General features: G+C 38.3%; 1 protein-coding gene across 2 annotated transcripts in view; it reads left to right on the top strand.

The window, feature by feature from the left end:
• Positions 1-14,986, top strand: part of RSF1 (remodeling and spacing factor 1) — a 60,946-nt gene that overhangs the window by 21,823 nt on the left and 24,137 nt on the right. The window contains exons 2-7 of one of the 2 annotated variants that reach the window (XM_055703314.1): positions 1,752-1,843; positions 6,613-6,705; positions 7,372-7,577; positions 8,544-8,630; positions 9,475-9,632; positions 12,926-14,658. In XM_055703314.1, the coding sequence (XP_055559289.1) occupies positions 1,752-1,843; positions 6,613-6,705; positions 7,372-7,577; positions 8,544-8,630; positions 9,475-9,632; positions 12,926-14,658 (2,369 nt within the window). The remainder of the gene's footprint in view (positions 1-1,751; positions 1,844-6,612; positions 6,706-7,371; positions 7,578-8,543; positions 8,631-9,474; positions 9,633-12,925; positions 14,659-14,986) is intronic. The other variant, XM_055703315.1, reaches the window with a different exon arrangement.

Here is a 14,986-nt window from a genome sequence, read left to right as displayed (position 1 = left end):
GAAATCTGATTTAAAAACAAACAAACAAAAAAAAAGATGCAGAACAAAAGCTTTGATCCAGCAAGATTTTTGAATACTTTGGCTCGGTTCCATGTCACACAAACACCAGCTGAGGTTTAATTGTATGAGTTGACTTTGATAGAATTGCTCATGTGTATAAAGTGCTTTGTGCTTAATTTTGTTGGTGCCAAGTGCTCAGCATCTATCAGGGTTAAGACCTTTGATCTTGTTCCTTTTAAAATACGTGGTAGTTCAAAACTATGAAATGCATCCATTTTCTGGAAAACCGAGGAGGAGAGATATGCTAGGTTTCTTCAATATGTAATGGTAATGGAAATAATATAAATGGTATAAAAGAGAAAAGATCGGAGCTGGTTTAGAGTTGCTTATGAATTACCTACTTTGAAAGGAGGTCTCTTTTGGAGTACCCAGGCTGGTACATTTTGTATTTATTGAAGGGAATCTGTTTATTAAATTTCCTGCTGCAAACCAGCAGCGATGATTTACTTCTGAAATGACACAAGCATTTTCATCAAACTGGTATTTTCCCAAATCAATATGCTCACCTGAAAGTAGAGGCATTTGACTGAAAGACAAACAGCAGTTAGGTGAGTTAAATACTGAAAAGATTCACACAGATACTCAAAGGTTGTATAGATCAGTAAAAGAAATAGCATCCAGCTCATGTCGAGTTGAGAACAAGCTTGTTTGGTGCCCCAGCTGCGTATCTTGTGTCAAGTAATGCTACTGGACCAGCAGAAAAACCATAATCATAAATTATTTTGCATAAATAAAAAAATTGTGCTTAGAACTTTTAAAGTGTGTGCGTGTAGAGTAATGAAAATACTTTCAGAGAACAAAATCGTACACAAAGAGAAGAAAAGTAAAAATACTTGAAAAGTTCTTTATTTTTTTCCTCCACAAATTACAAATGAGAAAGCTCACATCACTGGGCCTGTAGAGTTGCATTAATAATTATCGGATGTTTTAAGAAGTTATACTACTCGCTAGCTTATAAAATTGATGTTCTGCAAATCTGCCACTTGGTGGTGCCAGATTGATTTATAAATCACAGCTGTGAGCTAAGCCAAGATATTGAAGTTGTCTGAAGAGCGTAGGCTAAAGAGGTAAGTAAAATTCAGTTTTGAAAAGAAGACTGATTCCATGATGACAGTGGTGCAGCTGTACTCGGCAGAAGTACTGGCCTCTGACCCTCAAGCCCTGTGTATTCAGGTCCAGTACAAAAGAGAGTAAGTATAGAGGGAAGCTACATCTGTGAGGACAAAGTTTCTGGAACATTTCTCCCGTACCATTCACCCAGCCAAAAATAGTTTGGATTCAGCGATATTCCAGGCGTGGTACAGAAGATGACTTTGGGGTTTCTGGAGGCAGCTGCAGGTGTGCTGCTTGCAGTAGTATTTTTGTAGGTCTTTGACTGGCCAAGTTCCTGTCCAGTTGTTTTAATGCTGCCAAAATTTTTAAATATGTATCACCAAGGTCTGTTTACTTGAGTTTAAGGAAGGGCAATGATTATTATAAACACAGATTTAAACAAAAAGACCCATGTGGTTAAATGAACCTTCCTCTATCTCTCAATTGTGGGGCTGCTGTTCAACAGACATTAAGTTACTATGTTTTATTACAACTTCTCAATTTGTCGAAGTGTTTCAGTGTTATCAGTGTTTAGTATTGAAGTATATTTGCACCAGACTTCATAACTTTTTTTTTTTTCCTTTCTCTCAACACTGCAGTTCCAAAAGAATTGGTGGAGCTTCACTTGAAACTGATGAGAAAGATTGGGAAGTCTGTCACAGCAGACAGATGGGAAAAATACTTGATCAAGGTACAATATGCATGTTGTATTATTCTGCAGTGCTGGAATATGGTTGTAACGAGCCGTTGTGTCAGCAATCCCTGGTATGAATTATAGTGAGCCTTGGGCTGTGCTGTGGCCAACATCAGTGTGCGTTCCCAGAGTTTAGTTGCATAAGATTCCAGCTTAACTTGCAATCTGCATAAGATTCCAGCTTAACTTGCAATCTGCATAAGATTCCAGCTTAACTTGCAATCTGCATAAGATTCCAGCTTAACTTGCAATCTGCATAAGATTCCAGCTTAACTTGCAATCTGCATAAGATTCCAGCTTAACTTGCAATCTGCATAAGATTCCAGCTTAACTTGCAATCTGCATAAGATTCCAGCTTAACTTGCAATCTGCATAAGATTCCAGCTTAACTTGCAATCTGCATAAGATTCCAGCTTAACTTGCAATCTGCATAAGATTCCAGCTTAACTTGCAATCTGCCTAGACTTGTGTAAAAAAAACAAATCACCACCCCAAAAAACCCCAAAAGCAAACCAAAACCCAAACCAAACTCTGAAAATAGATGATGTCTTCTGCACATAAAAGTTTACACCTTCATACTTGGTAGTAAAATACTTTCTTTGAGCATTAAGACCCTAAATAAATGAGGAGATTTACTAGCCTGCAAACAGGCTAAATTGAGCAGAGAGATTTACACAGTAACAATTCATTTGTATATCGGTTGTCTGGGTATGATTTAATTACTGCAGTGTGGTTGGTACTCATATAGGGACTAACCATACGGAGTTGTTGTAGCATGTGTTAATAATATATGAAAGTATTGCAGTGATTTGTATCTGCATGCTCAGAATGGCGTGGCTAAGATGAAACTGTAGTTATGCATCAGTAAAAATATAACATCCCATTTTACATAACTCCATATTGGTATTTTAATTGTGCCTATGCCATTGTTGGCACTTCGTATGCAAATGGGTTTCAGTTTAAGAGTTTGCACTGCTTCAGAAAATAAAAATATGCAGATATCCAAAATTAATACGTTACCGTTTCCCCTCTGGATCTGTTCAATGTGTATTTTAATCCACAAAAATGTAGTCTTGGTATTGTCTGTACAGCCATAATCACATCTGTCTTGGAAATACAGCACACGTGTGTGTGTGTGTGTATATATATATATATATAGGTAATAGCAACGATACAGGTAATGGCACTTGCCAAATCCAGTTGCGGTTTTCCCCCTTAATAAGTATGATCTGTAACCTTTATAGAGATGGGGATTTGCCCTGAGGTTTGTGTAGTCTCAAGATGATGTTTTTAGGACTGGGAATATGTCAGAAAATAACCTGCAGAAGGACCTTAGATTAAATTTAACCTCCTAACCAGCTGTAAAGTTTTTATGGTGATGTTTTAAAAGAATAATGTAATAATTTATGTAACTGTTGTGTACTTTGTGTATTGCCAAGGACTGCGGTTACTGAACTGTGTTAAATTCCTTAATCTACCAAAAAGCCATTGCAGGAAGCTGAGAAAACCCAGCTCTGACTACTGGGCTTACGTACCTCACTGGAGCCACTTCCTACATGTGTAGTAAGCAGAAAGCAGAGAGATAGAACAAGTTTATGAGGGAGTAGTTTGGAAAATTTTCCTTCGGTAGGCATTGAAAGGATGGGAAAGTGATAAGGAGGCCCTCCCATACATCCCTGTTAAGACCAAGTAAGTGGTAATAAATTCTACTTCATTTAACAGTCTCCAGAGCTAACTTGAAGCTTATTCTAGCCAGTAGTTCAAAGGAACCTTGAAGAACAAAGTAATTTGAATATAACTAATTAGTAGAGAGGTATGCTAATATTGTCCCCATTTCAAAGGGGTGTAATGAATTTAGAAAAACAATGAAGAGTATTGGGAAATGCCACAAAAGCCAGGAAAAACTGAAAAGGTGTGGAAACACTGAGAGCATTCTGCCTGCAGTATTGTTCGACATACTGCTGACATACTCTTAAGAGACAGCGTTGACCTGTTTTTCCTTTGTTAGAAACTACCAGTGTGTTGCTTTGATAAAACAAGGTTTGATACATTCTAGATGTGACCATTTTCTTATTTAGGCGGAAACTTTTAAGTGCAGGACGTTCAAACTTACATGCCCTTAATATTTATGCATGTAAATATTATTGATAAGTTTTGTTTATATACCAGCTGTTTATAAGAGATGCTTTATTGGTCTGCCATGCTTATAGAGAGGTTCATAAAAAATTGTCTCTAAGCTGTGGCTGGTATTTTGTCAGATTGAATATATTTTGAGATAGGTAGTGAATGTGACAGTTGAGAGTTCTTTCCCTTCCCTCTTCTGATGGTGAGCCAGCTTGGGTGGCTCACCAACATGTACACTAGTCTTGTTTTTGGAAGTAAATGGCTATAGGGCTCTAGGAATCTGACTTTCCTCCTCTGTGCAAGGAACGTATGTAGTTACATATGACCGAAGTGAAGAAATAGCTTGACCTAAATGCTTTAACAGCTAAGAGGAACTGTCCAGCTTCACTGTCTTTTGAGAAACGCATAGATGAGTTAATTCAGATTGCACTGTCTCCTGGCAAAATGCTTTACTTGACTGTTGTCAAAGATATTTTACATTTTTATACAGGTAGGTTTTCTCTGGACTGGTCTGTCCGGAACCAACCCCAAAATTGGCACATTCTAAACATACTGTTTTTTCCAGTGGTTAGAATTCAGGTCGCTATAGTCCCACCCAAGCAGACTTCCCTGCTATGACTTTTACCTTCCTGTTTTTGTTGTTTAAAATGAACATTTGGAACATGGTAATAAGCAAGTGTCAGGTACCATTGTACCTGCTTTGGAAACATGAGAGAGATGTTTTGGCGTCTCTTTTGCAGGGTGGGAAGATGCTGACCGCTCTTTAGCATGCATAAGCCAGCTGCTCCCACAAGCGCTGGATTTTTGATTGGTGTGAAATGTCCCCTCTGTGAAGGCAGAGCCTTAACATTTCAGTGCAGCCTCAATCAATGAGATCTGTAGTTCAGGGTTGTGACAGTACTTGTCAGGAGAAAGCGCAATCATCTGGGTTTTAATTGTCAAAATGTAGTCATTTCAGTTTGAACAGATGCTTCATCAGCTCTGATGTCTGTGAGCTTTTGCTGTGACAATCAGACACTTCCGCAGCACATGAAACTTCTCATTATTGCTTTCATACTTAATGAGTAAGTAGTGAATAACAACTGGCACATGCCTTTAGCAAGGGTTTTGATATACAGTTTCCCAGCGTTCTTTACGTTACACGGTTGAAAATGAGAGAGAAAGCAGAGTGATCTCATTTTGTGAGCGAGCAGCGATTGTCTCTTGCTGTGAGCTTTGGATTTCTATCAGAGAAGTACCTGTGTAATGTTCCTTGACCTCAGAGAAGGAAAAACTGCTCTCCTGCAGGATTTGTTGTGACCAGAGAGCACTCTTTACCGTGCTCTGTAGGTCATGGTTTAAAGTCAGTGTGATTTATGCTGTGGCTGAGCTGATCTAATTGCACACTCGGTCATTTAAGACCTGGTGTCAGTACTAGGGATAGCAGATGGTAGGTAGCACAGCCATGGAGACCGAGGAGGGGTAGTGGCCCCCCTCTTGGTTGCAGCCCATGTGGAGTTTTACAACATGAATCAGCTGATCTGTACTGGTGGGTGAAATTTAGGGTTATTTTTGCCGCTGTTTCCAGAGAAAACCACTTTCAGATGCGATTTACAGGTTTCTAAATAACTTAGTGACTATCTTGTTTTCAATAATAATTTGGCGATTGGGAGACTATGCTGGTTTAATTGAGTTCATTCAACAGGGCTTTGCTTCCTTGCAAAGGGAAGGGCAGCAGTACCTCGGGTGCTAATTGGGACAGTCGGGATTCAACAGTGGCACTTCAGAATAATCCCAGCTGGAGGTGTATAGCTGTGATCAGCTTTCGCCTCCTTCCAGTGGGTATTTCTGCTCGAACAGCCTCACCGACTGGAGATCGCACCGTGTGTCAGTTGATAAGCAGCTCTTCTCTGTTCGTGAGAGTTGTCTTAAGCATATCTTAAGTTGTTTAGGAGAATAGGGAATTCCTTTTCCTTTTCCACTATTACTATTGGAGCTCCTGCTGATTCAGTCTTATTTATCCTCTACTGCCACTTTTTTTGTGTGTTCGGATTTTTTTCCCCCCCATATTGGTGACAATGAATTTATTTGCTTTAAATAAATATAAATTGGCTACACTTAACGATATTTTTAAATATTTATCAAGCAGCTTGAAGCCCAAGAGATTTCCTAAAGAATAATAATTCCCCAGTGTGGAGTGAATACCAACTGCATTTATCTGCAGTACAGTTGTGGGACTTGGGGGGCCCCAAGAGAGCTTTGGCAGCTCTGTGCCAAGTGCTGTAAGGCCACCTAGCAAGAAATCATGTCTACTCGAGAGAAATTTTATTCTAAATAGACAAGTCAGAAATAGAAAAATGGGAGATTTTGCACAGCAAATACAGGCATACCTTTGCAGTTCAGAGTTGTGGTGCCTAATTTAAAGAGGTTTAGAGAAGTTGGTGGTGATCAGGGCCTTGATGATCCGCTTTTCCGTGGAGATTTGCCAGTGCTTGCCAAACTACTCCAGTTCTAAGTTTTATTGTTGTGTCAGGCTTTCAGACCTTTAGTCGTGAAGAGATCACATATAATTGTTGCTGCAGTAAGGCGCTATTAATATAAAAGTTTTTAAAGTTGCTTTCATCCACTAACCCTAGCAATCTTAATTATTTTGTTCGTGACAGATATGCCAAGAATTCAACAGCACTTGGGCTTGGGAGATGGAAAAAAAAGGATACCTAGAAATGAGCGTTGAGTGCAAACTGGGGATTCTGAAGGTACACATTCATCAGCTAAGTTTCTAAATGACTTTTGCCTCACTCACTTAAATATCTTGGAGATTTGGCTTTTTCACTCACTTAAACGTCTTGCAAGTTAGCTTGACTGAACCATCAGTAGATATACTAAACATGGAGCTGATCTTGTACCAGACATGGTTCTCATTGTTGTGGGATGGGCCCAAACTGAACGTAACACTTGTTTGCATATTTTTCATGCTTTGTATAAAACTTTATTTGAAAATTGTTTTGTATTTACTGTTTTGTCAGTAACTATTTGTGCCAGTACACTTTTTAAAATGTTTATTAGCTTGCTGAATTTTGAAGGCAAAGATGGGACTTCATCTTTTCAAGTCCTGAGAAAACTTGTCAGGGTTGGTTCCAAGTTATGGATGTGTTTTATTGTAGAATGAGATAATTTGTACTATGTAATAAATAAACAAATAAAAATAATCTTTCTAAGCTGGTCAGGGGAAAAAAAGGGCAAAAACTTGTGTCTCGTTTAAAAACAGCAGTCTGGAAAAAAACCTGATAACCATAGCTAGATCCAATAGAGAGGGGCCTAAAAAGAAGTTCCAAAATACACTGAAAGGAAAAGAGCTGATGTTCTTATTTCTGTTTATATTTTGATATTTTAACAGTCTTCCTACTTTCTCTCTCTCTCAGTATCTCTGTGAATGTCAGTTTGATGACAATCTAAAGTTTAAGAATATAATTAACGAGGAGGATGCCGATGCCATGCGTCTTCAGCCCATTGGTCGAGACAAGGATGGTCTGATGTATTGGTATCAGCTGGATCAAGAGCATAACGTCAGGATGTACATAGAAGAACAGGATGACCAGGATGGATCCACATGGAAGTGCATTGTTAGGTATTCCTTTTGGGTTTTTTTTCTCCTTTTTTCTTATTTTGTAGGGGGGAGTTAGCTATTTGTCACCAGGTCTCAGAAATTTATGTCAATACATCTCCATTTCCCACAGAGTAGGATTCATGGCCGTGGGATTTTCTGCCTTCACATGTATATTTTAGTGAAAAAGTATGTAGAGGAGAAACTGATTTGTTGGTAATCACCAACGTGTAATTTGTTTTCTCCTTAATGAAGCTACAATGGATATATGGATAGGGTACCAAGAGAAGACTGTCTTGAGGATGATGGCTCCGTATTGCTCCCTGGCTGGCTAAATGCCTTAGGAAATGGAGGAGGACTCTTGCTTCTTTCATTTCTGCTCTGTTAAGAAAATTACAAGTGGGCAGTTTTGTTCTTGGGGGAATTGAAGTGCAATTTTAGCTTCATGGAACTACAAAACTGTTGATAATACAAACAGGCATGAAAAATCTTCTGGAGCAGAATTAAGCTCATGGATCACTATAAAGATGAGGCACATGATGTTGATACAGACTGACATGTGTACATGACTCAGCACCTTTGGGTCTCAGTTCTGCAGATGAATATTTTAATAATATTTTAGCTTCAGATTTGTTTTTTGTGATTCTTGTTACATGTTTTGTTTTTCACTTTCCTACTCTATGCAAAGTATATGGGATCTTTCTTACTGGAAAAAGAACTAGTCAGAAAGAAGTCTAAAAAAGTAAATGATGGGGGTTTTTTTCTGTTTGTAAATTTTAATTTTTGTATCTGCAGCTTATTTACATATCCATAACTGTAAGTAATGAAGGAAGTCATAACAAAACTGTTTAAGCCAGTAGTAAAGAGCCATAAAATGATAAGCGTTGCTACCAGTGGAATTTAGACAGCTGTTGTGGGTGAATAAAGTAAATATATCTAAACAAAGCAATCAAGAGCCGAGTGATGTTTATCTCTCTTCATGCATTATAGACTCCAGAGATCAATGCCAAAAGTGGAAGAAATCAGGAGGGCTGCTGGGGAAGTTCTGACACTCCACACTCGCAGCAGAAAAACACAGTAACGCGTTGTCAAATCTAGAATGGTTTTAAACCCGTGAGATTCCACACCTCAGGGCTGTTGCACTTCCAGGCTTCCTTTTTCTTCTGTAAACCTGGGCAAAACAAATTGCTGAACATTTGCTTTAAAGCAAGAAATGGAAGAGCCTTATTATTCTAGTCTTATTATGGAAACAATGGCTCTGTTTAATTATCACTCATCACTCGAATTCATTAAAAAAATAACACCTCAACGTATAAAGTTAGATGTCCACATTAAATAAGGGTTAGAGTGCACAGAGATTCACAGGCATAGAGATGCACGAACGTTTTCTTGCTATCATAACTTGAGTAGCTGAAGGTTTTTTAGACAATTTTTTATTGTTTGCTACATGTGTTTAGGATGGGTGCTTGCAAAAAGTGTCTAAATTACTTAATTGCTTTTGAAAATTTCACTTGAATGATGTGGTTGCTCCTTTGATGCACAAGCAGAAAACTACAACATCCTGTCTCCCAAGAGAAAAAAGAAATTGCAAAGAAAAATCAGTGAGGCTTGGTAAGAGGATAATAAATAAAAGAATAATTAGTAGCAGCTTGGATCCAGACCCAACAGGAGTCAAGATGGATAAGGTGTCCTTCCAAAAAAGTGATTTGATTTTGGTATGGATAAATTGGAAGGTTTCTGACTGCGAAGCTGCAGCTGCGCTGGTGGGACAGGCATTTCACTATACTTGTATATAAGGTTTTCAGGGCAGTGTTCATTTTAAGGCAGGTGGTGGTAGGTTTGGGTTTTTTTCTTTTTTATGAATCCCTTTGGGGTGAGTAAGTGGCTTATCAGGCAGTGTGTTTTTTCTTCTGTCATCTAGAAACCGCAATGAGCTTGCTGAGACCCTTGAGCTCTTGAAAGCACAAATTGATCCTGCCCTGCTGAAAAACAACAACTCTCAGCCAGAGAATTCATCACGTGAAAGCCCAAGCATAGAAGATGAAGACACCAAAAAGGGTGAAGAAGGATCTACGCAAGGTTTTCTGCCTTCTTTTCTCAAATTTTAAATGTTGTGCTCTGGCAATATTAGAATTTTCAACTTCATGAAAAGTTACTGTGCTAGATTAGTATTTAAAAAACCAAAAAGCAGAACAAAAAAACCCCGGAAAATGTTTCTGTTCAAAGTAAATCAAATAAATATTGAATAGTCTGGAATGATAAATATTTTTGCAAGCTTTTTTAGTGCATATTTATGCTCAAGATTTTTATGAGATGACAGCTATGTATAAACCTTTTTCTAAGTAAATTTTTTTGTTGTACATTTTGTATAATATTGTAAATGCTCATCATTGTATGTTTTCGTGGGGCATTGCAGTTTTGTCAAACTTTTCCTGTTCCAGCAACATTAAAATTAAAAAAAAAACAACCAATAAAACACCTGTTTGTGCAATGCCATAATTGAAATCAATACAGTATTTGGGCGTGTTTGTTCTTGCTTTTGAGTTTGGATCAGAAAAATACAGGTTATTTCCTTAAATATTTCGTAGTCTACATGATTTTTTGAGAAGACATGAGCTTGAGTTAAAACAATTAAAAAAACGAAAATATTTTAGAAGCAAAGTGATCCTTAGCTGCCTTCACTGTATTGTTGTTATTAGCAAAGAACCTTTTTTCTTTCCTTATTATCATGTCATTGCACAAACTTTCCTGACTTGTTGGTTTGTGCATTGCTTTTACTAAGTTATCAGTTAGCCTGAATTACCTTAACATTGTAAGAATCTTATCTTTTTTTCAAGTTATGGAAAGCTAAAAGCTTGTCATGCTGGTAATTTTTGCTAAAATTATCATTTAGTTAAAATACAGAAAAAATATCTTCTCAATCAGAAACAAGATTTAGGGATTCCAGTGTGTTAGTGTATGTTTCTTCAAAATTGTTTAAGTTAGTTTGATACATGGAATTAGCCAAGGCCTGTCTCGGTTCTGAGTATCAAAGACTTGCTATTTTATTCTGATTCTTTGCAAGAAACAGCATAGAACAGAACAAATAAATAAGACATTTAGATACAATTTGAGTTGTTGTTGAATCATCAGAAGACTACTGTTGAAATTGCAGTAAATGGTGATGAACACCAGCAGAATTCTTTGTCTAAGGCACTTCCAATATCTAAGTGCATATAAGTGACATAACCTGTGGGGTTACCGATGCTGAGGAATGAATTCCAAGTACTAATCTTGCCTTTGTCTCGTTAAAAATTGGCTAAGCCAGCTTAACTCATCTAACTGAAATCTCTACTTCAGATAACATTTTACTTTACTTTGAATCCAGGAGAAGCCATTTGAAAACATTTTAATGGATTTCCCCTCTGTAGATAATTGCCCAAATCCTATGGCACAGTCGCCTGGGTCAGTACTCGCTTGAGGCTGTGTATGGATGCAGAATCACTCCTAGGCACGAGTCTGTGTATGTAAGAAGTAATGAAATTATTTACATGTGCTGTGATTTAAGTGCAGTCAGCGTATTCACAGAGCACTGTTTAGAGTCTTTCAGTTGAGAAGCTTTGTTAGTTCCCCCTATTAGTGCGAGGGCTGCGCTCAAAGCCCTTCTAAGGTACAGACCTGATACCTGTTTGCTTTGTCCACTTCCCAGATAGCGTTAAATTAGTTCATACGAAATTAAGGTGAACAGAACCAATGCTTACATAATCTATTAGGCTAATAAGAGCTAACTCTAGAGTCAAGACAACTTGTGTGTTGGCAGAATCATTTTGTATATGCCAAGTGCTTTATGAGCAGAACTACAGAACTGTTCATTTTCGGTGTAGAGAAGTTTGGGTGATCCTTGATGAAGTTTGGGAGACAGCAGCAGCTGAAGGGAAGAAATGGTTGACCAAAGTTTAGGCAAGAAAAAGTGAAGGGAGGCTGGAAGATTTTGGACACACAAAACCATATCATATCCACCATTACAGATGAATGCCTTTAAAGAGGCAGCTTTTATGCTACAGGGGCTCAGAGGGGGGACCGCTTCTGAGAAGGGGAAAAAACCAGCCTTGAGTCTTCAACGTGTTACCACTTCTGGTGCCTTAGAGATGCATCTTTCACTGCTGTACTAATTGCTGAGACTTACTTGGATATATGCTTTGTATTTGAAAATATTATAAAATTTTTGCATTCTTCCTTGCCACACTTTTCTAAAATGCTTATTTTCTTTAATGTAACTGTCAACTGTCACATACTTAGCCCTGTATATTTCTAACCACTTTGGGGAAAAAATGACACTGGTGTGGAGGGAAAGGGGTGAGGAAGAAAAAAAAAAAATCATCTTTTTGTTTGGAGTTATGGCACGCTTGCAATAATGTCTTCCAAATGGTAGAAGATGCTGTTTTGGCACATGTAGTGCTATTATATTTGCTTTTTCTAATTTTTCTAGCTGACTCAAAAGGTATGGTAAAATAAAAAAAAAACCCAACCCAACACATGGGGTATTAAGAGGCTGCAGTAATGATAAATAATAGGCTTAAGCACATAATAAAAAATAGATTTATGGGGTTTTTTGAGTGCTGGAACTGTAGTTTAAGCCCTAACAATCTAAAACTGACTTAGCAAAGTAGGCATAACCTAATTCTTTAAGCAGCTCTGCAGGTTTTTCTGGGCTATGCTACTACTCACTGTGCTTGTTTTAGAAACGGCAGATGAAGAGAATGTAGAATATTGTCCGATCTTTGTGTTTTGGTAGTACGTAGGGAACATACTGTCCAGAGAATCTAGGCGAATTCTGCCACAAGCTATAGTGTTAAATGCCTTCTCTCTTCTCTGAACTGTTGAAATACGGTAGTTGAGTATTTCTTGAAATAGAAACATGTACAAACAGGGGACTGATTACTGTGTGGAATTGCACTTGAGGAGCATGGAATCTTACACCATATTCTGGTTTGTGAAATAATTCAGAGACTCCAGTGAGACTTCAAGTTGATGCCTCATGTCCTTTCTGCTTAGGTTTTATGTATCGTCTATTGAAGAAAGGGCTGAGATGCCTGTTTTAAAGAAGGATAAATGCAGAATTCTGCTGCTAGCTTCTGTAATTTAGGTTTATCTTGGTATGTAATTAAACTGATTGATGTAATTGAGCTGTGATTCTATAGCTGAAAACTGGCAACCCACTCATTTAATGATGGTGTTAGACAAGCCAGATTCCTAATAATACAGTAAGAGAAGATTCATTTGTGGGGGACTTAGGTGGTGGGGGTTTTTACATATGCCTTTGTTTTGATAGATGCTCTTTGTAATCCTGTAGGTTCCCTGGTCATTTCATAGCTATTTTTCTCTGTCAACAGAAAATCAATTAAAAATCAAAGAAGAACAAGAGGAGGTGGAGGAGCAGCAGCCTTTAGAATTGGAAAGCCTTCCTGTCCCTGTAGTCAAAGAAGACGAAAATATGCCGAAAGCTGAGAAAGTGGAAGAAAAAGAAATTATAAAATTACCAGTAATAGTAAAATTAGAGAAACCTTCAGAATACAGTGAAGAAAAGCAAACTGTCAAAGAAGAGAGTGACTCCTTTAAAGAGAATGTCAAGCCTGTTAAAGTAGAGGTGAAGGAAAACAAAACAGAACCAAAAGACTTAAAAGAAGTGAAAAGTGCTACAGACAAAATAGCAGTTCATGAGCCGGAGAGATTGGAGTTTTGTGTTAATGTCAAAACTCCCCAAGAAATTGTGGAGAAGTCTGTGGAAGAAAGTGAGAAACTTAAAAATGACCAGCAGGCAAAAATACCGCTTAAAAAGCGAGAGATCAAGCTGACGGATGACTACGACAGCCCAATAAAGGGCCCCCTATGTAAATGTGTTACTCCAACAAAGGATGTCTTGAAGGAAGAAGGGAAACCAGAAGAAGAAGCTTTTAAGAGAGTCCCTACAATTACTGCTTTATGTCCTGATGGGAAAGTGCTAGTAAATGGAGAAGTTAGCTGTGAAAAAATAACCCCAAGTGTCATACAAAATAATAAGTCAGAACACTCTGCTAGTACAAAGGAAGACAGCAGCTCGTTAAAGGAGAAAAATGGAAAAAGTGGGGAAAAGGTATCGGACTCCCTGAATTCTGTTAGTAAAACTATTAAAACGTGCGAGGTTGAGAAAAACACAGTAACTGTGCTGAAAGAGACAGGGGCTGTGGACTCTGAGGTTTCTAATCAGAAAGTGCCTTTAAAGGAGGAATCTAGTCCTGTGGAAAAAGAGCCCCTTGACAGCACAACTCCTGAAACGGTAGTGGAAGAAGAGTCTTCAAACTCTGAAGACTGTGCCAAAACAACTGAAGAGAAACTGGCCACAAAAATCAAAAAGGACAGAATACCGCCACCCAAAGAATGTTTAGAGAAGCTAGAGAAGTCCACGAACGCATCTGCTCCTGCAGAACTGCCCAAGCTTGCACTGGCTGATGAAGAGACTTTGAAAAGTAAAGGTGAGTCTGAGGAGAAACCCGTTTCTCCAAAAGTTTCTGAGATACCCCCTGCAGCTACTTCTATTACTGCAGAGAAACCAGTTTTGGAAAAGGAGGACTCGGATGGTAAAACAGCTCTACTTGAGGAGAGCAAAGCAGAAGAAAAGTCCAGCCCTGAAAAACAAGAGGAAGAGCCAGAAGCTGCCAAGACAGAGCCAGAGAGACTAGATGATGCCCAAGCTTCTAATCTAGAGGACTCCTCAGAGAGTAAAAAGGAATCTCCAGTACCTAAAAGCAAATTTAAATATAAGCTAGTTTCTGAAGAAGAAAGCTGTGCAACAGATAATAAAGAAATAACTTCTGAAAGACAGAAAGAAGGAATTAAATTAACAATCAGGATCTCCAGTCGGAAGAGAAAGGCAGAAACACCACCAGAAGAGGTCAGCATTGGCCGCACGTTAAGGCGATCTCCGAGAATATCCAAGCCTACTCCAAAAGTCGTGGAGACTCGGGATCAGAAACCTGACAAAAAACGACCCGAAGAGGAAGAGGAGAAACCTGCAGCAGCACAAAAACCAGAACGAAAAGAAGATGCAAAAAAACAAGAGAAGGAGCCAAATTCTAAGGTTAACAAGGTAATACAGTTTTATTACCCGGGAATAAGGAATACCCACAGTCTTATCTATAAGGAGAATATACACTTGCATAGGAATATTGAGGATTGTGTTCCTTTGGTCAGCTCTTGCAAGAAACTAGCTTTGCAATCCAGTTAGTGGACTCAACCAATTTAAAAACCTCCCCCTAAGAGAGTGCTAATATCTGTTGACTTACCAGTTTATAAAATCTGTTACTTAACCTAAACTAAGTAGACCAAGTCAACCGGAGTGAATTCTTCTAAAAACTGAAACGATCAGACCTGAGTCAGTCTGGCTGAGTGGCTGAATGGAGACTTCTAGCTCCGGT

The sequence above is a fragment of the Falco cherrug genome, chromosome 2, assembly GCF_023634085.1.
Source record: "Falco cherrug isolate bFalChe1 chromosome 2, bFalChe1.pri, whole genome shotgun sequence".
In the NCBI taxonomy this organism is placed as follows: domain Eukaryota; kingdom Metazoa; phylum Chordata; class Aves; order Falconiformes; family Falconidae; genus Falco; species Falco cherrug.
The sequence above is the reverse complement of the archived record's forward strand: the minus strand, read 5'-3'. Positions and strand labels throughout refer to the sequence as shown.